We start from the raw sequence: 24,066 nt of genomic DNA on the forward strand, positions 1-24,066 counted from the left end.
TCAGTGTTGGACCCAAGATTCACCCTTAACTTCTTACCATTTATGAGGAAATCCGGACAGGACTGAAGTGAGTGACATGACAATCAGCCAATCGCTGATCGCCACATAATCGATCCCACCTCCACTTCACCCTCTCCGCCCCTTAGGTCATCTGGTCCGCCCCCGACATCTGGTCCACCCCTGTCATCATCCGATCTGTTCCCTGATGTAATTCGCCCCCCCCCCGACGACAAAGGAAAAAGGTGACAACCCTAGGCCAGCAGGTGATGCTGTTGTTGTATGATTCATGTAATTAGCAATTAAAGATTTAAATAGCAAAAGTAGTGAGAAAAGCACCCGGTGCAATTTTTCACAATCGTGATAAAAATCAGTTGCAGGATAATATCACTGTCTGAGCAGTTTATTCTACTCAGACAGTATTATCATGGGGACGCTGGGCAGACACAAATCCTTTCTGTCACATGTATTTAGAGGAATATGGCAATTTGTAGTGTTTTTACTGCTTAGTAAAGTCTTTTCTTAACTACACCTCTGTAACAAGCGTTGAGTCAGCAACCAAACCACTCGCGGTTACTTAGTCGAACATTTAAGTACGCTTAATCTAATTATAAAGACAATTTATCAATTCACTGAGAAAACATACATGGCTCTGGCGATTAGTGACGAGTCAGCAAGGACTGTGGAAGTTTTCTGTAGTCGCAACTCATGAGAAAATTAAATGAAACTGAAAGTCACTCTTGCACTTATGTTATTACCTAAATGAATCCTAATTAGCTTGCTTATGGCATTTAAATGAATTGACTGATGAACTGCACACCTGATACAGCTGTAGTAGATAATCCCTTTCTCTTCAACTCTGCATGGAATGCTGGGAAAGGCTTTTGATCTAAACCTCAGAATAACCCACACTTCACAGTAAAGGAGTCATAGCGGTAGAATAAGATAATGAAGAAAACTGGAGAGCCTTCCAGTGTGAATAAATGTAGTATTTATTGACGCACTACATGTTTCGGACCTGTTGCACCAGAGGAAGGACCCTTGAGGTCCGAAACACTTAGTGCGTCAATAAATACTACATTTATTCACACTGGAAGGCTCTCCAGTTTTCTTCATTATCCTGTGATACTACTGTGGAGTTGGCTACTCCACTAAGCTGTTGATGAGCCTGACCATAAGTCATCTGGATCGGTTGGGAATTAATTGAATACATTGTACTTCATAGCGGTAGAAGTAGAGCAGTGATCCCCAACCAGTGGCTCGTGAGCAGCATGTTGCCCACCCACCCCTTGGATGTTTCTCCCAGTGGCCTCAAAGCAGGAGCTTATTTTTATTTTCTAGGCAAATTTTAATTGCTTAAAACTGAATTCTGCCAAGTAGAGCCTCCTGTAGGCTGCCAGTCCACATAGGCTCTACAAAATATCCGATCACAGCCCCTATTTGGCGTCCCCCGGCACTTTATTCATGCTTGCGTTGCTCCCTAACTTTTTTTAAATTTACAATGTGGCTCACGGGTAAAAAAAAGGTTGGGGACCCCTGAAGTAAAGGTAAGCAATCGGCAGTTGACAAAAATGGCATGGGCACCACCAAGTCCTCTTCAAACACTGTTGACTGAGATTCCTGTCATTTAAACTACTTCTCAACCACCTCCACCTTCTACATTGTTTTGTAACACATGCATTTGGAAATGAATACATCAATGCCTTGAATTGGAATCCATACTGTGAGACTGCTGCTCTTCTTGTTTGACCTACGCAAAAAATAGCCGACTTTCTTTCCTATTTTGCTTAGTCGGAATATCACTTTTACATACACTGCCAATTGCTTACAGATGCTTTCTTTGCAGGTAATCAAAGATGCTTGCAGTGTTTCTGGTGGGCCTATTGACTCAGATGGACCAATGTCAAGTTCTCCTGTGCCAAAAAGTGAGCTCGAAAAGGTAAGACCTTAAAAAAAAAACTATGACCTGGTGAACCCTAAAAAAGTAGCCCTCAGCTGGAATGTGCTGTCTTTACGGACAACTTTCACACCAGCAGAGCTTGTGAATAATTCATGTTTTAATCTTTAACAGAAACTGTCGTTAGAAAGGCCAAGCTCAGATGGAGAGGGAAACCTAGAGAATGGCACATCGATAACTAACGACAAGGAGTCAGGTATGCACAAACAAAAACACCAATGGCACATCTGATGCTGTTAAACCAGTTGTGTGTTTATTAGCTCATAATAGTGGCAACGTTTCGGGCCTATACAAGATCCTTTGTCAAACCAGGTATGTTTACACCAGAACATTTATCATGTACCCATATGCCACTAGATGGTGGGAGAGTTTTTTTTTTTTTTTAAAGTATAGAGACAGCAGTATTTCTATTGGTGTCTGAGTTGAAAGAGCTGCAGATTTATGGATTATGTGGCTACACTCATTTCTATTGACTGCAGTTGGCTCTCACTTGAATATGGGGTTTTTCCATTTGTAGTGCTATAAATGGAACATTTTGACTGCATAGCACACAGATTACATTATGTAGGAGCTGCACGGATATTAGAAGGATGAGAATTTCCATGACATTCAAAGGATGCAAGGCTGAATTTCTTCAACTCCGTTCTAAAAGCAGGGTGGGTAACCGCTTCTACAAGCTAGAGAGAATAAAATGAATAAGCATATTTTGCCATACTCTTGGCAGGGGGTTCTAGTCTCTGAAAGCTAAAAATAATCTTTTAAAGTCACTCTGTTGCGTTTGGCTTAGGCTCCCTAATTTCATGATCTCTGAATTTATTGAAGGGGCCATATGTCAGGGAGAAAGGTTGGCTAAAGATGGCCATAGATGTAAAGATTTTTAAACTATCTTTTCATTATCGTGAGACTAAGATTATCTTGAAACGATGTACGATTTGTCCATCGATCAATTTTCCGACAGATGTCGGACTAAAAATCGTTAGATGCACGATCGTTCGATTCCCACTAACCTCACAATAATAGACAGATTGGTTGGATTGCACTAAAATTGGTCGTTCACCAAAGAAAAATCTTTGCGTCTATGGGGATCTTTAGTGCTGGAAGTTCTCCTTTATATTTACAGGGTACATAATGGCTGGCTAAATAGTAGGGATGCACCAAATCCAGGATTAGGATCGGGATTGGCCAGAAATCTGCCTTTTTCAGCAGGATTTGGATTCGTCGAATCCTACAGCCTGGGTGAACTGAATCCGAATTCTAATTTGTATATGCAAATTAGGGGCAGAGAGGGAAGTCACGTACTTAACAAGGAAGTAAAGATGTTTTTCCCTTTCCACCCTTAATTTGCATAAGCAAATTCTGTTCGGTATTCGGCCGAATTGGGGGTTCAGCCGAAACCAAAATAGCTGATTCGGTGCATCCCTACTGAATAAGGGTACATAATGGCACGGTACAAACATATTATTTTATTGCAACTTAGGGAGTCTCCTGCAGTATGCAAAAACTAGGGAAGCGCGGAATCCAGGATTTGGTTAGAGATTTGGCCTTTTTCAGCAGGATTCCGATTCGGCCGAATCCTTGTGCCCGGCCGAACCTAATCCGAATCCTGATTTGAATATGAAAATTAGGGACGGTAAGGGAAATCACATGGATTTTCAAAACAAAACAAGGCAGTAAAAGTGTTTTTTCCCCACAATATTTCCTTTCCCATCCGGAATTTGCATATGCGAATTAGGATTCAGATAGGTTCGGTATGCGGCCAAAATCTTTCACAAAGGATTCAGTGCATCCCTAGCAAAAACCTCTGAACCATTTCAATGTATAAAACCCCTTCAAATCACTAAAATCAGCCCAAGCACTTTGCTTTGTATATGGATTTTCTGTAGCTTATATTATGCTTCATTTATATTATTTTTTTTTTTTTTAAACAAGTAATCTCTGCAATTCCCAGGCAGGGGAAGGATGATTTCCATAAATTAGTACTCTCTTGAGCAGACCACCCAGCAGCTTCTTGTCCCAGAATGTTTCTTTACTGCATGCTTCCTATATATCTGGCATCTGCTCCAGTTTTTGTTCTAGCTACAGTTCTGCTACAGCTACAGTTCTGTAAACACAACTTACCCAACACTTCTTTGGTTTCAGCAATAAAGACAAAGGTAGCTGCCTGCAATGGTTAAGAGAATCAGGTTTATACCCCTGTCATATATTACTAATGTAAAAAGAAATACATTTAAAAAAAAAAGTCTTGTTTTTTTTTTTTACTTGTTTAATTCCAGTTTTGAAGCATATATTTTCTGTATCCTCATATCCCCTAGTACATGGGATTTCTGCACTAGTAGTAAGCGACAAAGATAAAGCACTAGCACCCATATGTAATATAAGGTACTAATTTGCCCAGGAGCAGTAACCCATGGCCACCTATAAAATGCTTGCATTTAAACAGGTGACTTCTACCTGCTGATTAGTTGCTATGGGTTACTGCCCCTGGGCAAATTTTAGTGCCTTTTATTTCATAATCCCATTGGTTTGTTTGCCGTGAGACAAAGGGAAACTTTTCCATCAAAAAGAGTCAGATATTTTAGCCCCTTATATAAGGGTTTTATCACCTTATGTGAAGAAGAGTAGGGAGCCTGTGAACAAAAAGCAAGCAGAATTCTCCTTAAAGGAATCTTTTCGCTTAAAGGGGACCTGCCGCCTTAAGAAATAATTCCAAATAATAATTTATGATGTAAGTCAAGCAAAATACATTTCACTTACACTAAAAATTATTGCAATTTTGTGTTTATTAGTCTTGGAATTCACAATTACAGCAGACAGGCAGGTGCCATTTTGAAGACGCTGTTAAGGCAGGCTCTGCACCATTAGAAAATCTTGTTTATGTGCCAGAATGGGGCTTCTGATACCCATGTCTATGCACTGGATACACAATTAGATGGTTAGGAGAATCCAGGGAGTGTAGTGAAATCTAGAAAGTGCAGAATAGAAAGTGAAAGTAATTGTCTGCCCGCCCTCTATGTGTAAGGCATAGAGGAAGGGCATGTAATATATGATTGACAGCTGAGACTTTAAGAAGAGTCTATAACTGGAATGGATGTTTTAATAACAAAAAAAGAATTTGGATTTCATTTTAAAAGGACTTTTATTATACAGCTTTTTATGTCTGGGAGACGCGTCCACTTAAAGTGGCCCACTGTCCACAGACAGCTTGGGAATAAAGCTCCCATCAAACTTTATCCCTTGATAATGTGTTCAGTTTGCGTATGCTTTCAAGTATGATGTCCAGTATAATTTGGGTGGAGAACACTGCTATGGAAAGTTTATGTTCTCCTAAAGAAATGCAGTGTTATAATGTATAGGAATGTGCTGAAATTGTGCATTTATTGTCCTTCTTTTGTGAAAAGGACTATTTGTTTAATGGTAACATAGTAAGTTCGGTTGAAAAAAGACACATGTCCATCAAGTTCGACCTTTTAACTTTTTTTTAACCTGCCCAACTGTCAGTTGATCCAGAGGAAGGCAAAACACCCCATTTGAAGCCTCTCCAATTTGTCTCAGAAGGGGAAAAAAATCCTTCCTGACTCCAAAATGGCAATGGGACCAGTCCCTGGATCAACTTGTACTATGAGCTATCTCCCATATCCCTGTATTCCCTCACTTTCTAAACACCATCCAACCCCTTCTTAAAGCTCTAATGTATCAGCCTGTACCCCTGATTCAGGGAGACAATTCCACATCTTCACAGCTCTCACTGTAAAAAAAAAAAACCCTTCCGAATATGTAGACAGAACCTCTTTTCTTCTAATCAGAATGGGTGACCTTGTGTCAGCTGGAAAGATCTACTGGTAAATAAAGCATTATAGAGATTATTATATGATCCCCTTATATATTTATACATAGTTATCATATCACCCCTTAAGCGCCTCTTCTCCAGTGTGAACATCCCCAATTTGGCCAGTCTTTCCTCATAGCTAAGATTTTCCCTTTACCAGCTTAGTTGCCCTTCTCTGTACCCTCTCTAATACAATAATGTCCTGGTTGAGTGATGGAGACCAAAACTGTACGGCATATTATGACGGGGAATTTCTTTATCCAACCAGCGGTACTCCCCACACTAACTTTTGTGCAATTGTTAGATGGTGTTGCTCCTTGGGCTCAATAAATGGGTTGAGCACCCGAAAAAATTAATTTTGTGCACAGCTCCATTCATTTATTTTGATGTAGAAAACACCAAGGAGTTGCTCTTTGGTTTAGCTCAGCTGTGCTTGGAATATAGAAGTGTTCATCAAAAAGTAAAATCTTAAATTCCATGGATAGAAACTAAATGAAATGAAAACACTTATATTCCACACTCTCTTTTTCGGATTTTCCACTAAAAGTTCAAAAGTTTTTAGATCAAGTGACAGGGGGACTGCGGTTGATGTTTGAATTCATCTTGGGTTTCACTGTAGCAGTTTTTGCACCTAGGAAGCACCTGGTCATCTGCTTTGTGTTACTTGGCCAATAGTCCGCCATGCAATTGTAATTAGACACTGAACTTCTTCATATGAGGCAATATGATATTCTTCCACTGCTCAGAACCCACTGTCGTTCTCATCAGGTTATGCAGCTCATAGCACTGACCCAGGTTTAAAGCTGTTGAAGTGTTGGTGAATTTACTGGATCTCACAAAAAATATTGTTATTGTTACATGTTATAGAAATAAGGAAAAAAAAATACTTCCGACTCACAAGAGGGCAATTGGAGCAGTCCCTGGATCAACTTTGTACTAGTATCCAATAATGTAGTCTTGATTTTCCTATAAATTAAGTAAAATAAGTAAGTTAAGTACCGTATATACTCGAGTATAAGCCGTCCCGAGTATAAGCCGAGGTACCTAATTTTACCTCCAAAAACTGGGAAAGCTTATTGACTCGAGTATAAGCCTTGGGTGAGAAATGCAGCAGCTTCTGGTAAGTTTCAATCAAAAAATTGAGGGTTTCTGCTCCCATTGGAGGTGCGGGTGTCTTGTTTTGGATGCCGGCAACCATTCTTGGATGCTGGCGAATATTCTTGGAGACTATTCTTGGATGCTGGCGACTATTCTTAGAAGCCGGCGACTGTTTTTGCGCTTGACCCGAGTATAAGCCGAGGTAGTGTTTTTCAGCATATTTTGGGGGCTGAAAAACTCGGCTTATACTCGAGTATATACGGTAATACAATAAGATATAGATCAGGGATCCCCAACCTTTAGAACCTTTAGAACTTCTGAGCAACATTCAGAAGTAAAAGAGTTGGGCAGCAACACAAGCATGAAAAATGTTCCTGGGCTGCCAAAATAAGTGCTGTGATTGGCCATTTAGAAGTCCCTATGTGGATTGTCAACCTACATTGAGGCTCTGTTTGGCAGTGCACCTGGTTTTTATGCAACCAAAACTTGCCTCCAAGCGTGGAATTCAAAAAAAGCACCTGCTTTGAGGCCACTGGAAGCAACATTCAAGGGGTTGGAGAGCAACATGTTGCTCATGAGCTACTGGTTGGGGATCACTGTTATAGAGTATACTGCATTGGATGCAGTTCATTGATGAATCCACCAAAGTATAATGAAATGTAATCTGCAGTCCCCCAAAAAACATTGCTGTCTAGAGGGCAAACTGTTATGTTATGTTGTAGACATCATGGCTTTACCTGACCATACAAAGCATCTTTCTTAGATTAGAGTAACATCATTAAATACACATGTTGCTTAACAGAACGTATCTGTTTTAAGACAAAGGTAGACGCTTCTGTTTTGATGGTGATATCCCTTTAACTTATTATTTGCACATTACATGCCAGTGTTCTTAAGGGATATTTTTTTGCTCTGGTTTAAAATGTGTATTTCACTCATTCTCTTCCTTCATATGATGCTAAATATATCCCTTTACATATTTGCACTATTATTGAGCCCACACACACAGCTGCGGTTTTTCCAGGTGGATGTTCAGACATTGTTTGTATTCATTTATTAGTATTTCAGAAGTAGATTCCTCTGTGGTGCAGAATGTTAGGCGTACACCCCTCAAGCATGGCAGACTTTCTGGCATAATGAAAAAGCAAATAAATCGTGGTATACTTGACTGTGCTTAGTCACTGACCAGGGCTCAAGCTGACAAAGCAAATTTTAGCCTTCGTACAATATTTCTCAAGTTGAAAAATCCTCGGTTTGCTGGCAAGTTGCGTGCGTGATCAGGAGTTCTATTCCTACTGGATATATTCTGTATGTGTGCAAAAGGTCTATATAATCAGAGGTTTTACAATAGGAGCTGTAATATGATAAAGATGGAAATTTATTAGCACTGCTCACATTTGCCCCAGGGCAGCAGCTGATAGCAACCAATCAGGAATCAGATTTAATCAGAGTAGTCCAAGTAAAATAATGAAATAGATTTTTAATTGTTTAATCTTCTAGGGGTCATCTTTTAATAGGATGTACAGATCAAATTTAATGATGGCAACAATGGTCTCCATCCCACAGGGTTAGATTAGAACCAAATCCTGAGAACACCCTCCAGAGGCCCTCCCTCTTCATTCTTGACAACACCACTGGGGACTGGAGACAAAAAAGCTGTTAGTATTTTTCCTGGCTAAAAAAAAATGTAGAGGCGCCACCTTGAGCCTCTTTGGATCCTCTTCACTGCAATGTGCCCTCAGAGGAACATGCCATTGAAGCTAATCCAGACCTTGCTCTATGTCAGAAATCACAATGAAGGGGACCCAAAACACAGCTCCCATACATGGTGTTTCCTATACATAGGAAATTCAGGTGTGATGTCTTCTGTTGATATACATCTTTTTTTTTTGTTATCAATAGTGAAAAGAAAGAAGAGTGGCAAAGTCGAACCTAAAGGCACAGTGACAAAAGTAACGGGCAAAAAGATAACAAAAATAATTGGTCTGGGAAAGAAAAAGCCAAGTACTGATGAACAGACGTCGTCGGCAGAAGAAGATGTCCCAACGTGTGGTGAGCTCCTAGGGGCTTCATTCAGGGCAGTCCTTATTATGAGAGAGGCTAATTGATAAATAATTCTTTGTATCTTTGCAAGAACATATTCCCCAAGTGGCATGAGAGATTATAGGATGAATGTGTAATATAGGGAGGCAGAAGGAGACTGTTGCCTGATGTCCCTGACTAAGCATTTCACAAAGCTTGTTCCAACTTTGTAGCACATACTACCTGAACAGTCCTTTGTCTCTGTGCAATTTTTGCCAAGTGTGTGGTCATTGATTTTAGAAATTGGCACCTTCATTTGGCCAAATAAATGAATCTCCTAGAAAAGAGCCCCCGATTAGCTGCCATTCCTGTGACAGAAGAGGCAGCCACTCAGTATCTCATTTAACCAATGAACCAGCCAGCTGGCTGGAAGGATGTTCTACACAAAAAGGTAAAAAAAAAGGGTAAAAAAAAAAAAAAGCTTTTGATAATGCAGGGCAAACTGCTGGGCACCCTTCTCAATTACAGGGCAGCTACCGATCCTTTGGTATCACTCCTTCACTGGACTGTACATTAAGGCTAATGGCACAGGGAGCATTTTCTACTAGAGGTCTACATATCACCACCATGTTTGCTTTAGACATTACCATTTACCAAATATCTTTTGGAGGAAGTTGAGAAATGCAGAAAGGGGTGTATTGACCACTGCTGGTTTCTGAAAGGAGGAGTTGGCCTAGACGTGAAGTGATCAGCTTTTGATAAGGGATCTCGGCCTTTAATAAGGGATCTTGGTTTTTAATAAGGGATCTCAGTCTTTAATAAGGGATCTCATGCTAGAGACGGTTGTTCACACTTCCCTATGCCAACTTGTTGTGACCCTAGACAAGTAACTTAATCATGGTGTCCCAGGATACTTAATGTGCCTATCATGGCTGCTTCAATGCTGTTCATCGAGTTCCATGGAGGAAAAGCACTGATATAATGTCATCACTGGGCAGCATACAAACAACTGTTTTGCAAGCCACATGACATTTTACATACATCCTTGGGACCCAGGGAGATTGTGCAGTGTTATACATGTTGAAATCTTTAACACAGAAGAAGGCAGTGACACTAGCTGGCAAATTTATCAAGGCTCAAATTGAAAATTCAAATTTTTGAGTTTTATTTTGGTCAAAACTCTCAAACTCAACTAGGGAGTTATCCAAATTTGATTCGAGTTTTTTTTAAAAAATTCGAATTCGATTTTTCAAGATTTATTATACTCTGGCCGTTTAAGAATTCAAATTTGACTATTCGCCACCTAAAACCTGCCAAATTGTTGTTTAAGTCAATGGGAGAGGTCCAGGGATCAATTTGGAGATGTTTGCAGGCTTCCTCACATTCAAGTTTTTTCGGAGAAAAAACTCGAATCGAGTTTGATCAAATTCGATTAGAGTTTTCCTGTTGTTTCAATTCGTATGACTTTAAAAAATTTGATTTAAATCTAATTTGAATAATACATTTCGATATTTCGAATTTATGGGACATCACTTCCTTCCTTGAGTCTCTCCCTGCTCACTTATAGTGCTGGACTCGGATTACAGCAGAAAAGGGAGGGGGAAGAAGAGCAAACTGAGCATGCTCACGCCCGGGGCAAGGAGGTTTAAGCTGAAAACAGGAAGTCTGATACAGAAGCCCATGTGTACACAATAGAAGGAAAGAAATGCTGTGTTTCTTTTGACAGAGGACTCAGAGCAGCATTACTTTGAGGGTTTACTTAACCTTTCCTTCTCCTGTAATAGTAATTCTAATAACTTATAGGGGGTTATTTATCAAACTCCAAATTTATCTCAATATTTTCTGAAAAAAAACCTCTGAAATCCGCACAGGTTTTTTATTGGCTTGTTTATTAATACACTTTCCCGAAAATTTTGTTTGTGGGGAAAAAATCTTGAAAAATACGATTTTTCATCCGATTTTTTTCTGATTTTTCACACGAAAACTTAGAATTTTGCCCGACAAATCATTGTTACTTCTCCCATTGACTTATATACAACCTTGACAGGTGTGAGATGCTGGATTTTCAGATACTGACTTTTCCATCCTCGGGGTTTAATAAATTTCCAAAAGTTCTGGATTTGTTTTAAAAGTCCATTTTTATAAAGAAAAAACTTTTTGCATTGAGTTTAGTAAATAACCCCCATAGACTTAGGTATAAATATATAAAATGTATAAAAGCAACTGTAAGCAGCATAAAGAAAAGTAATTAGTAGGAAAAAATAAAAGTGACAATGTCCCTTTTGGATGTCTTTCAAGCCGGCATTGGGGGTCATTTATAAACTTCGCGCAGGGCAGATTGGTTCGCAAAGTGAATATGTTTGCCCTGCGCATGGTTATATTTATAAAGCTGAATAAGAGGGTGCATACAGAATTGCAAATTTTTTGTTCACAATGAGAATGTCTAAAGGGGCTTTATAAATATGTCACAATTCGCAAATTGCGCACACTCTGCGACTCAATTATGCCACAACTTTGGTGGCGGAAAAAATATTCGCAAAACAGTTTTGCAAACTGCGAATTTAAGTTACTGTCAACGCTATTTTCGCGCACAACAACCTCGCACATTGGGTGCGCTCGCGCAAACTCCTGTCTCATTTGCGCGCCATTTGCGAAAATTTATTCACACTGCGAATTCGCAAAAACCGGAAAGACGGGCAGAGCAGTGCAATATATTAGCGCTCAGCAAAAAACATGCGCAATACAACCATTTGCGAAAAATATGCGCTGTGCGAACTTTATAAATGACCCCCATTGTGTTGCCAATTTGTTACTTTTGTCATAGTTTGTCTCTGTTCTTAGCAACATTATGTATGAAGACATGTATCCACTTTTGCAGGATATCTCAATGTCTTGTCCAACAACCGCTGGAGGGAACGCTGGTGCAGAGTCAAAGATAATAAACTCATTTTCCACAAGGACAGGACGGATCTGAAGACCCACATCGTTTCAATCCCCCTTCGAGGGTGTGAAGTTATTCCTGGACTGGATTCCAAGCACCCCTTGACATTCCGACTGCTCCGTAACGGACAAGAAGTCGCCGTGCTGGAGGTATTGTTTTCTGTTTATGTCATGAAAAAAAGCTTTAAGGATCTTTCTGGCCAATTTTTGGAGAATGTGTTTTCTTTAATAAAGGTTTTGTTTAGGGTCCATTTAACTGTTGTTTTCAAATATGTATTTATTTTGTTGGGAATCCCTAATTTTTGGATTAGGCCAAATACCGAATAGTCAGCAAAAGACTGGATAGTTTGACCTTATTTCACAGGAAATAAAGACCCTTATTTACTAAATTTGGCTAGTACAGGTATGGGATCCGTTATCCTGAAAAATATAATTTATAAATCTCAGAATTATGGGAAGGCCATCTCCTATGTGCTCCATATTAATGACATAATTTACATTTTTAAAAATGATTTCTCTTATCTGTGTAATAAAGGTATGGGATCCATTATCCGGAAACTCGATATCCAGAAAGCTCCAATTACATGAAGGCCGTCTATCATAGACTCCACTTATCCAAATAATCCGCATTTTTAAAAAATTATTTTCTTTTTCTCTGTAATAATAAAACAGTATCTTGTACTTGATCCCAACTAAGATATAATTAATCCTTACTGGAAGCAAAACCGGTCTATTTAGGTGTATTTAATGATTAAATTATTTTCTAATAGATTTAAGGTATGAAGATTAGGGATGGGCGAATTTGACCCTTTTCGCTTCGCCAAAAATTTGCCACGGGCGAAATGTCGCCGACGCCCATTAAAGTCTATTGGCGTCAAAAAATTTGTCGCACAGCAAAATTTTTTTGATGCGCCTCTTTTTTTTTAGACGCACAATGCCATACAAGTCTATGGGCGCCATTTTTGCGGCGAAACAAGGTGAAAAAATTCGCCCATCCCTAATGAAGATCCAAATTACAGACAGATCCCTTATCTGTAAAACCTTAGGTCCTGAGCATTCTGGATAACAAGTCGCATATCTTGTACTTGATCCCAACTAGGATTCAATTAATCCTTATTGGAGGCAAAAAGATCCTATTGGGTTTAATTAATATTTGAATGATTTTTTAGAAGACTTTAGGTATGGATATCCAAATTACAGAAAGATCCCTTATCCAGTTAACCCCAAGCCTTGTATAACAGGTCCCATATCAGTACCATTCATGTTCTAGCTTCAATGAAACTCTCTTTTACACTTGAACTCAGCCGGAGTCATTTGGTCTTTTTGGTTGCAGGCCTCATCCTCCGAAAAAATGGGAAGGTGGATTGGAATATTATTGGCCGAGACAGGTTCCTCCACAGATCCTGGGGCTCTGCATTATGACTACATTGATGTGGATACAACCGCAAATGTGATACAAACTGCAAAGCAGTCTTTCTGGTAAGTTGATGGTTCAGAATCTGTGTTATTTTACACTTCCAACAGGACAGTATTTATTTCTAGATGCTTTGTGTTGTCCTTTGTCTTAAAGGGGGAGAAACTCCCCAATCTGTTTTAATCAATGATCACCTGGTAGGTGTCCTTTTTCCCTCTCCAGCTATATATGTATAAGTGCTTCATAAGATATACTCATTGCTGATGATGCTGAGCTTCTCCTGTTTCGATTTCCTGTGAAATTCACGAAACAGAGCGAGATGCACGAAACGGAGAAACATTCGAGAAACATTCAGTGAAACTCGAAAATTGACGCCGGCATTAAACTCAAAGGGTGAATTCGCTGGCGAATTTTCACTGGAGCTTCACAAATGTGTTCACAGGCAAATCCTAATTTGCATATGCATTTTTTACTTCCTAGATTTGTGACAAAAAGTCACATGATTTCCCTCCCCAACCTTCATTTGCATATGCAAATTCGGATTCAGTTCGGCCGGGCAGAAGGATTCTGGATTCGGTGCATCCCTAATTTAATGTTTACACGATTTTCTAGTAGATTTAAGGTATGGAGATCTAAATTACGGAAAGATCCTTATCCAGAAAGCCCCAGGCCCTGAGCATTCTGTATAACAGGTCCAAGTACAGGTATAGGATCTATTATTCAGACTGCTCGGGACCAGAGTTTTCATGGATAAGGGATCTTTCCATAGTTTGAAGCAAAACTGGCCTATTTGGTTTATTTCTAGTAGACTTAGGGGCAGATTTACATATGGTCGAATATAGAGGGGTAATTAACCCTTGATATTCGACTGCCGAATGTAAATCCTTTGACTTCAAATATCGAAGTCGAAGGATTTACCGCAAATAGTATGATCGAACGAAAAAACTATCAAGTACAAGCTACTGTTTTATTACTACAAAGAAAAAGGAAATCTATTTTAAAAATGTGGATTATTTGATTATAATGGAGTTTATGGGGGGTTTCTGGATAACGGGTCCCATACCTGTATAGATAAAGAATTCTAATAGCAGAGCTCCCAGCAGAAGTCTATAGACCATTTTAGATGTCATGTTAATGGAGGAAGCACATTTTTGATCCCAGGATTTTACTACATGTAGAAAAACCTTCCATGCAAACAGAAAAACAGATATTATTTTCCATAATCTGGATGTCCATAAGCAATGTTCAGTGTCTTTTTCTTTCTACTTGGAGGAGTTTCCAGTTCATTGAGGCTCTTATTTCATTTTTTTATCTCCGGCCAGAAGAGCTAGGCATTGTGTCATTTCCTAATACAGGTATGGGATCTGTTATCTGGAAACCTGTTATCCAGAAAGCTCTGAATTACAGAAAGGCTGTATCCCATTTTCACCAAATAATCAAAATTTTTAAAAATAATTTCCTTTTTCTCTGTAATAATAAAACAGTAGCTTGTACTTGATCCCAACTAAGATATAATTAATCCTTATTGGAAGCAAAACCAGCCTATTGGGTTTATTTATAATGTAGGAATGCACCAAATCCACTATTTGGGATTCGGACCAACACCCGAATACTTTGCGAAAGATTCGACCGTATACCGAACCAAATCCTAATCTGCATATGCATTTTTTACTTACTTATTTTGTGACAAAAAGTCATGTGATTTCCCTCCCCAACCTTCATTTGCATATGCAAATTCGGATTTGGTTCGGCCGGGCAGAAGGATTCGGCCGAATCCAAATCTTGCGAAAAAAGACAGAATCCTGAACCGAATCCTGCATTCGGTGCATCCCCAATTTAATGTTTACACGATTTTCTAGTAGACTTAAGGTACGACTATCTAAATTATGGAAAGATCCTTATCCGGAAAACCTCAGGCCCTGAGCATTCTGTATAACAGGTCCCAGTACAGGTATAGGATCTATTATTCAGACTGCTCGTGATCAGGGTTTTCTGGATAAGGGATCTTTCCATAGTTTGAAGCAAAACCAGGCTATTGGGTTGATTTAATGATTAAATAATTTTTTAGTAGACTTAAGGTATGAAGATCCAAATTATAGAAAGATCCATTATCTGGGAAACCCCAGATCCCAAGCATTCCAGATAAGAGGCCCCTTACCTGTACCTGTACCTGAATAATTCTCAAAATCATTTAGATTTTGCAAACATTGATAGATATCCAAATGCATGCATTCTATGTAGCTTTATGGTCATTGTCCTCAAGCAGAGAACAGTGGAGGACACACCAGCCTTCTCTGCTGTTCTCTGCTTCTAATGGTCCTTATACTGGACACACACTGGCCAGACCTCCAAGAGTTATGATGGGGTTGTTCACCTGTCAGCACTCCATGTATCAGCCAAAATGCTTGTCTTTGAAGGAAAAGGAAAGCTACCGAAGCAGTTTATTGCCAATAGATTAGCCACAATAGTGCAAGCTATAACCCTATTTCTTCTGCAGAATGCTTTACCATACCTGAGTTACAGCTCTAGAAGCTCTCTGTTTGTTTAGGATATCCGCTGCCATATTAGCTTGGTGTGACATCACTTCCTGCCTGAGTCTCTTCCTGCTCACTCATAGCTCTGGGCTCAGATTGCAGCAGGGATGGGGGAGGAGCAAACTGAGCATGCTCAAACCCAAGCCCTGAAGGTTTAAGCTGAAAACAGGAAGTCTGATACAGAAGCCCATGAGTACACAATAGAAGGAAAGAAATGTGGTGTTTCTTTTGACAGAGGACTCAGAGCAGCATTACTTTGAGGGTTTACAAGTGTATTTATATAGACCTTTCTGATAAAGCTTACTTCATTTTAAACTTTCCTTCTCCTTTAAAGAACGTTAGGAGTAGTGATAGATGGAGGACTTTATGACTAGTGCTGCAGCAGTGAAAACGCCCCATGTGCCATTTTATTGAAAAAATAAACAAATGGCTCATATATAAAATAATATATACAGTACATATAGTCCGATTGGATTATGAAAGTACTTGGAAAAAAAATTGCCACAGGAGACCGTTTGCCCTTTAATAAAATCCAACCTCACATTTAATATTTGCTATAATTAACCAGTTGGTTAACGTTTCATTTCCAAACCCCATGAGGTCATACTACTCCCAAACGCTGTTTAATAAATCAAAACGATGATGGTAACAACATCCCAGTTTGGCCACAATTACTGCTATCTCAGCTGATGGATGCTGACCATTCCTATTCGATTTAATTAAATGACTGTATTTATTCTGCAAACCCTTGAGGTGGTCTGGAATTTTAAGAAGACCAGGCAAGCAGCCAACCTCTTGAATATGAATTATAATGCGTAGCACACATGCAACTGAAGTTACAAGAAATAGAAAAAGCAGAGGCAGCAGAAGAAAGCTACAAAGTATACTATTTGTGTTATCTCCGAGTTACCAAAAGTCCATTCTGACAACTCCATCAAGACCCCCATACTGCTAATTGATGTTCCCCTTTTTTCTTTGTACTAGAAAATTTTAATTTTTTTTGCTCATGGCATCGAGTTGCAGAGATAGATTTAAAGAGGATATATTCCTACCCGTATATATCAATGTCAGCACTTTTGCAATTTATAGTAATATTTTTTTTTGTTTGTTTTCAGGATATTAGCAGTTTTACCCTGCAATTAAAATAAGATTTACAGTTATGCCCCTTGATTTCTGGGAGAAGGGCTGGAGAGAGCAGCAGAAACTTTCTTTGATGTTTTCCATTGTGTACTCTGTATCTAGTGCCGATGAAGCAGCTATTAGTAAAAGCTGTGTATGCTACATATTTGTGAACACTTAGGGGGTTGTTTATCAAAATCCGAAAATATTTTTCTGTAAACTACTCTGGCCAAATCCCCACAGTTTTTTTCCACTTATTTATCAAGACATTTTTCTGAAAATTTCCAGTGCCGGGAAAATCTAAAAAAAAAAAATTGTAAAAAAATCGAATCATACAAATTTTTTGGATTTTCCACCCGAAAACTCAGTTTTTTTTTTTTTTGTTTTTTTTGGATCATTGCACGAAACCCAGTGCAGATCGGGATATCTTCGAGACTTCTCCCGTTGACTTATATACAACCTCGACAGGTCTGAGATGCTGAATTTTCAGATTCTGACTTTTTCTATCCTCGTGGTATAATAAATTCTGAAAAATTTGAGGTTAATAATCCTCCAAATAGAATCCCAGTTTATTTGTTTAAATCTGGCTCCATGATCTTTGTCCCTGCAGCTGGAGTTGGAAACAGTAAAGGGGATTTAAAGCCAAAATAAAATCCAATACAAATCTCTACACAGTCGCCGACTGTTCTACAGGGAAATAAACAAAGCTGCTTGAGTTCTGCATGGCTGGGAAGTAAGGCGGGGGCTCCCCCTGCTGTTCATAAGTATGATTGTTTCCCTGCAGAGCAGTTAGGGACCGTCTGACAATTCCTATCCACAGCAGTAAATGAAGGGAGAATTTCACTGCATACAGTCAGGTTTCTTATAAAAACGGTACACATTTTTTTAATTAAAGTATATTGGAGAAAGAAAGTAAAAACGGGATTTTATTTTTTTGCCTTTACATGCCCTTTAAGGATATAACATGCAGAGCCGAAAGATTTTTCTCAGGTACCCGCAAATCTTTCTCACAAAGGCGCCACCACCAAAATTTCCTGTTGAACAACCTCCTTTCCCAAGACATTCCTAGAAGGTCCAAGTTGTATATATATATATTTTGACATATTTACAGACATAAATTAAATGAAAATATACAAATAAATAATTTAATCTGATGATAGAAACAAAAATTACTTTTTCTTACTTTGGGCTCAGGGAGATGGATCCTATTTTAATGACATTGGCGTACTTCCTTCAGGCCATAAAGATACTTGTTGTTCACAGATTTTGATATAATTGAAATATTTATTTACATATTTTTTAATTAAAGTATATTGGAGATAGGTTTCTTTTTCATTAAAGAAAGTAAAAATTGGATTTTATTTTTTTGCCTTTACATGCCCTTAACTTAGGGGTGCCAAAAGTTAGGCACCCCAAGTGGTTGTATTTACTTACCTGACACCCCAGACCGGTATTCCTTTCAGCAACAAAACTGCGCCAGTGGCCAGTGTATAATAAATATCAAAAATCTAATTCAAATATTTTTTTTAAAAAAAATCTAATTTTAATAATTCCCTAATCAAATTTGACAGTTTTGGCCATAAAAAAAAAACAATTCAAAATTCGACTTTTCACTTCAACCCTTGATAAATCTGCCCCTTAGTCTCCAAAAAAGGAACTAAACTAAATAAATAAATAAAATGTTCCTCTCTAATGTTGGCATGGGCAAAACATAAGCCAACTGGTTACCTAGTTAGTTTAACAGGTTTATCATACAATCGCTTGATTTGGTAACATCAATTGGTGGGTGGATAGGAGTTCCCGTCAGAATTATACATGAACTTTTCAACAATATCACTTGAATCTAAAATATATAAATAAGGAGAGCAAAGGTTCAAGAAGTTTCTCCTAAAACTATGTTAGAATAACTTCTAAATTTAGGGATTTCTCCCAAATACAAAACAAGAAAATAGATTTACAGGTAACTGCTATGGCTAGATGAATAAAATATATGTTATTGTCCAAGCACTTGTTCCTAGTAATAAGATTAGCGGTAGGGATCACTTGAAAGTCAAGCAATGCAGATATCTTCAAGTCAATATTCAGTTTCTCATTTAGAAAACGTCTAAGTTTTCTCCATAAGATGGAAATGGTGGTTCACTGACACAGATATGGAAGCATAGAAGCATTTTTTGACTTAAGACAGTAAGAGAATGTAATACCTAGAAGGATCTGGATTAGGGTTTGGCACATGAGTCACCATAAGCTTTGTTGGTATTAGAATAGCAGCTTGAAAGATGAGTGCTTGGTGTTTTCTGGACATTTTTTGTTGTAATTTATCTACATCTAATAACAATCATGTTTTCTCTCATCAAACCATATGAACATTTCTCTTGGTTGAACTGTTCTGTAAGGCTGACCTAGCATGTTAACTCTAGGTGGGAAAGAAAGGAAGCCTAAGAAGATTAGTCAACTGTAGAGAATTACATCTAAGCTGCCGTTTATTAGTACGTGCCTGATCTTGCTGAGATGCAAAAACAAGTCACTCCAGCTATGCCTCCCTAGAAAACTGTGGATTAGTATCAGGACTGTTTTTATACACATTATGGCCAAGAGTATATGGATACTTCTTCTAATTACTGATATTGGCTATATAGGTCATAGCCATCATTTTAGATACTGGTGCCACATTATACAATGACATTCATGACAATTCCGTGCTTCCTTATGTTACTCCAAATGTTTGAAGACCCCCTTTTGGTTTCTGCCTAACTTCACACAAAATGAATGGAGGACCAAGCATATGTCAGTCACCTTTTCTTGGGAATGAAATGTTGAACAGACAGTTGTCTGGATACTTTTGGCCATATAGTGTATCACAAAGCATAATAACTCACTTCCAAATGAACCCAAGACTGCTGCAGAGGTCTGATGGGCAAGGAAGCTAATAGTGAGAAAAAATAAAGACCAACTACTTAGTTGCACCTGTCAACATGCCGAATGTTTATTTTAATAGGATTTTGAGCTTTTAGGAAGTCAATGTGGTTTTCTACTTCTTTTGTAGCTTTATGAACAGAAGAGTGATATCGGCAAACCCATACCGAGAAGCTACTACTAATGGCTATTCTTGTCCCAGTGGCTTGGCCCTTCATTATGATGATGTCCCATGCATTAATGGATTGGTAAGCATTTAACAGGGACAGCACACACAGAGCAACAAACCAACAGCAAACATTTAAACCCTGACAACATCTGATTGTTTGCATTGACTGTATGACCAATATTGACCAATAACAGGTCATTACCGGTCAATATATTTGTCAAAACTTTCAATTACCTTTAACATTAACATGCTCTGTATGCAAGATGCTCTTATATGCAGAACATGTGAACCTTAGGTTTCTTTTTTAGTTGTTCAGACATTCCTTGTGACTGAAATAGAGCTTTTTGACTCCAGCTACTCCATCATGCTGGTTTGTCATGTAGTAGTGTTAATTCTAGAGTCTCCAATACTGTTGACATGATAAGATTTATAGTTAAGCAGCAGTTGGATACCCCTATGGGGTTTTTAGCTACTTTGACCTAAAGATAGGGTTGTGGTTACTTTAATATTAATAATAATATTATGCTTATAATAATAATAATAATAATAATAATGCTGAAATATAAAAGTCCTCAAGATCTTGGCTTGATGCATGAAACCAGGTGGAACCTCTCTGAACCCATTGTGAAGAATTATCCACCTGTAGTCACTGTATGGAAAGATTCTTATTGCCTTCAGTTATTCTAAACTGTATGGCCATTTGCTTTTTGCACCCACCTGGTGATCTTTAGAGTACCTGAAGAAGGGCTTTTTATAGGTCGCCACTTTGCTCTATTTTTATAATCATGGAGAAGAAAGGCTCATTATATTATTGTACCTAAACAATGACTTGATACGAACAGCTGATCTCAGATTTTTACTTCAACTTGAAGCTTCTACTCTATTATCTTTATACATGAAGATGATTCGATGCACCTACTTTGTGGCTTCTGAATGCAGTAACTCTTTGGCGCTGTTGCATGTTCACTTTTGCTAACACTAACAGTATGTGTGTTGCAGTGGAAACCTGAAGAGGACTATGAGACATACCGTAACAGAAAGAATGGAGAAGAAGTACATTACGATGATGCAGACCTGTACGATAACTTACCATCTCCGAAAATCTCTGCCCGCTATCCACCAGCCGATAAAAAAGCCAATAGGTTTTCTTCTAATAATCTCCTTCCTAACCACTACAAATCTCCTGTCTCATCCAGTCTGTCTTCTCACTCTGTCACTAACAACTCTGCTGTAGGGAGGGGACCTCTCGGTTCCCAGTCTCAGGTACAATTTATTATTGCATTCTTTATCCCTTTCCCATCCTGCATGTTTTGCTTTACTTCTTGCTCATTTAGCATCGCTTTTTGTTTTTCTCCAAGTGTATCCATAGTGAAGTACAATATGAGGGCCCATCAATGATTGTCTATGTGGGTGTGCTGTGAGTGGAATAATTATCTGTATGCCTATGCCAACCCCTACCCATTCAGCATCCCTAATTTGGCTGCAGTTGGGGTGTATAACCTACCGGCAAGAGATTCCTAAGTGAGAAGGAATTTAAGGGAAGGGGAAAATGTTTAGAGCTAGGAGACAGAGCTCTATTAGTTAGGTAACCCTGGGGCTTGCTTAAAATAGTGCAATTACAACAAACAGTCTGATATTTGCCTTCCTGAAGCTGTCCAAACTATTGGTAATAATTAGCCCCGAATGTTATCCACCCTCAAATTAATATATGGTGATTATAAAATCTCTTGTGCTCCTACTTGACTTCTAGTTCATTCAGATGAAGTATCCAGCAATGGTAAAGGCCATGGCTAATAGGGAGATTTGCCTCCCATGATGCATGACCACGGCCATACTTCTCCGCTGCCAATAATTGAAATCCCTGCTGTACAAATACCTACCCATCCTGAAGTTTCCTCACAAGGCAACTTTGAGGCAGCTTCAGAAGAACGAAGCAGAGTGTAGAGTTTACCACCGGCAATTTTCAATTATTGACTGTGGAGAAGCATTTTTTGGGAGACTTGTTGCCTGCAGTCTGCATTTTTATTGTGGGAGACAAATCTCCCTTTGGGCCATCACCCTTAGTCTTAATCTACTGGACTTGTAGAGTAATTTTGAAAAGTTACCACTTATGCAAGTTACCACTCAACAGGTCCAGTTGCTTTAGGGCAGGGATCCCCAACCTTTTGAACCCGTGAGCAACATCCAGAAGTAAAAGGAGGTTAGTGAGCAACACTAGCATTAAAAATGTTCTTGGGGTGCCAAATAAGGCCTGTGATTGGCCATTTAGTAGCCCCTATGTGGATTTTTAACCTACATTGAGACTCTGTTTAGCAGTGCATCTGGTATTTATGCAGTCAAAACTTGCCTCCAAACCTGGAATTCAAAAATAAGCAGCTGCTTTGAGGCCACTGGGAGCAACATCCAAGGGCTTGGAGAGCAACATGTTACTCATGAGCTACTGGTTGGGGATCACTGGGGTGATGGCACACAGTATGCTTTGTTGCGCTACTGTGGACGACAAATATCCAGTAAAAGCTTGTAGCCATATCACATATTACTTGCAGTGATCTTAAGGTTGTAATATTGAAAGTCTTTTTTGGGAGATTTGTTGCCCACAGCAGATGTAACCACAGGCGAGAAATCTTACCGTATGCCATCACGATGTATCATTGCTAGATACTGTATATCATAAGGTTAGAGTTGGAGATGATGGTACATAGATTCTCTCTAAACATTCATGATAAAGCTAGATCTAAATTAACTAACACATGACAACTAGGGATGTCGTGGACTGTTCGCCCGCGAACTAATTCGCGCGAACATCGACTATTCGCGTTCGGCGAATGTTCGCGAACGTCGCGCGACGTTCGCCAATTTGGGTTCGCCTTAGCTGGCGCTTATTTTTGCCCTCTCACCCCAGACCAGCAGATACATGGCAGCCAATCAGGAAGCTCTCCCTCCTGGACCACCCCCACACCCCCTGGACCACTCCCCTTCCATATATAAACTGAAGCCTTGCAGCGTTTTTTCATTCTGCCTGTGTGTGCTTGGAAGAGCTAGTGTAGGGAGAGAGCTGTTAGTGATTTGAGGGACAGTTGATAGTAAGTTTGCTGGCTAGTAATCTACTTGATACTGCTCTGTATTGTAGGGACAGAACTCTGCAGGGATTTGAGGGACATTTTAGGTTAGGTAGCTTTGCTGGCTAGTAATCTACCTTCTACTGCAGTGCTCTGTATGTAGCTGCTGTGGGCAGCTGTCTGTCCTGCTGCTGATCTCTCATCTGCATCTGTTCTTCAAACAACTGCCACCTAGCTGTCTAAATATCAATAATAATACCGTCTCCAGAAACACCACCCGAGTGACGTTTTTCAAGCAGCAATAATATATTCCGTATCCAACGGCTGTAGTGTATACGTTGACCTTGCAGGCATTATTTGCCCAGTCTTTAACCAAGTGCCACCTAGCTGTGTGAGCTTTTTCACATTCCGTGTCCAGAAACATCACCTGAGTGACGTAGTGTGATTTCTGCCCTTTACAGCACAAAACGCAGCGCTGTGTCAACAATGGATTTTTCAGATACATTTTTGCCCTTGATCCCCCTCTGGCATGCCACTGTCCAGGTCGTTGCACCCTTTAAACAACTTTAAAATCATTTTTCTGGCCAGAAATGTCTTTTCTAGCTTTTAAAATTCGCCTTCCCATTGAAGTCTATGGGGTTCGCGACGTTCGCGAACTATTCGCATGTTTTGTCGCAAGTTCGCGAATATGTTCGCGAACATTTTTTCCGCCGTTCGCTACATCCCTAATGACAACTCGTTGACTTGCCTCTCCCAGACAGGACATGCTCCAGTGTAACCATTTCCTACTGGAGCTAAATCTTGGGCACAGATCTTTACTTGCGCAGGAAACCTCATCCATGTAACATATCATGAAAGGACAGTGATAACAGCAGATAAACTCTATTACAGTGCTGCTAACAAATTGATATTTCATCATTACCATAACTGTAGCAGACACAACATGTTGGGGGTTGTTTTGTTTGTTTTTTGTTTATCTGTCCTGTTCTGGAGGTACTGCAATTTCTAGTAGCAAAAT

At 39.2% G+C, this 24,066-nt stretch overlaps 1 protein-coding gene across 2 annotated transcripts in view; it reads left to right on the plus strand.

The window, feature by feature from the left end:
- The window catches only part of afap1.S (actin filament associated protein 1 S homeolog), a 96,572-nt gene that overhangs the window by 63,831 nt on the left and 8,675 nt on the right, over positions 1-24,066 (plus strand). The window contains exons 7-13 of one of the 2 annotated variants that reach the window (XM_018243027.2): positions 1,844-1,936; positions 2,069-2,150; positions 8,781-8,930; positions 11,779-11,990; positions 13,174-13,319; positions 19,951-20,068; positions 20,989-21,252. In XM_018243027.2, coding sequence (XP_018098516.1) covers positions 1,844-1,936; positions 2,069-2,150; positions 8,781-8,930; positions 11,779-11,990; positions 13,174-13,319; positions 19,951-20,068; positions 20,989-21,252 — 1,065 coding nt within the window. The remainder of the gene's footprint in view (positions 1-1,843; positions 1,937-2,068; positions 2,151-8,780; positions 8,931-11,778; positions 11,991-13,173; positions 13,320-19,950; positions 20,069-20,988; positions 21,253-24,066) is intronic. The other variant, XM_018243028.2, reaches the window with a different exon arrangement.

This window comes from Xenopus laevis, chromosome 1S (genome assembly GCF_017654675.1).
Source record: "Xenopus laevis strain J_2021 chromosome 1S, Xenopus_laevis_v10.1, whole genome shotgun sequence".
NCBI lineage: Eukaryota > Metazoa > Chordata > Amphibia > Anura > Pipidae > Xenopus > Xenopus laevis.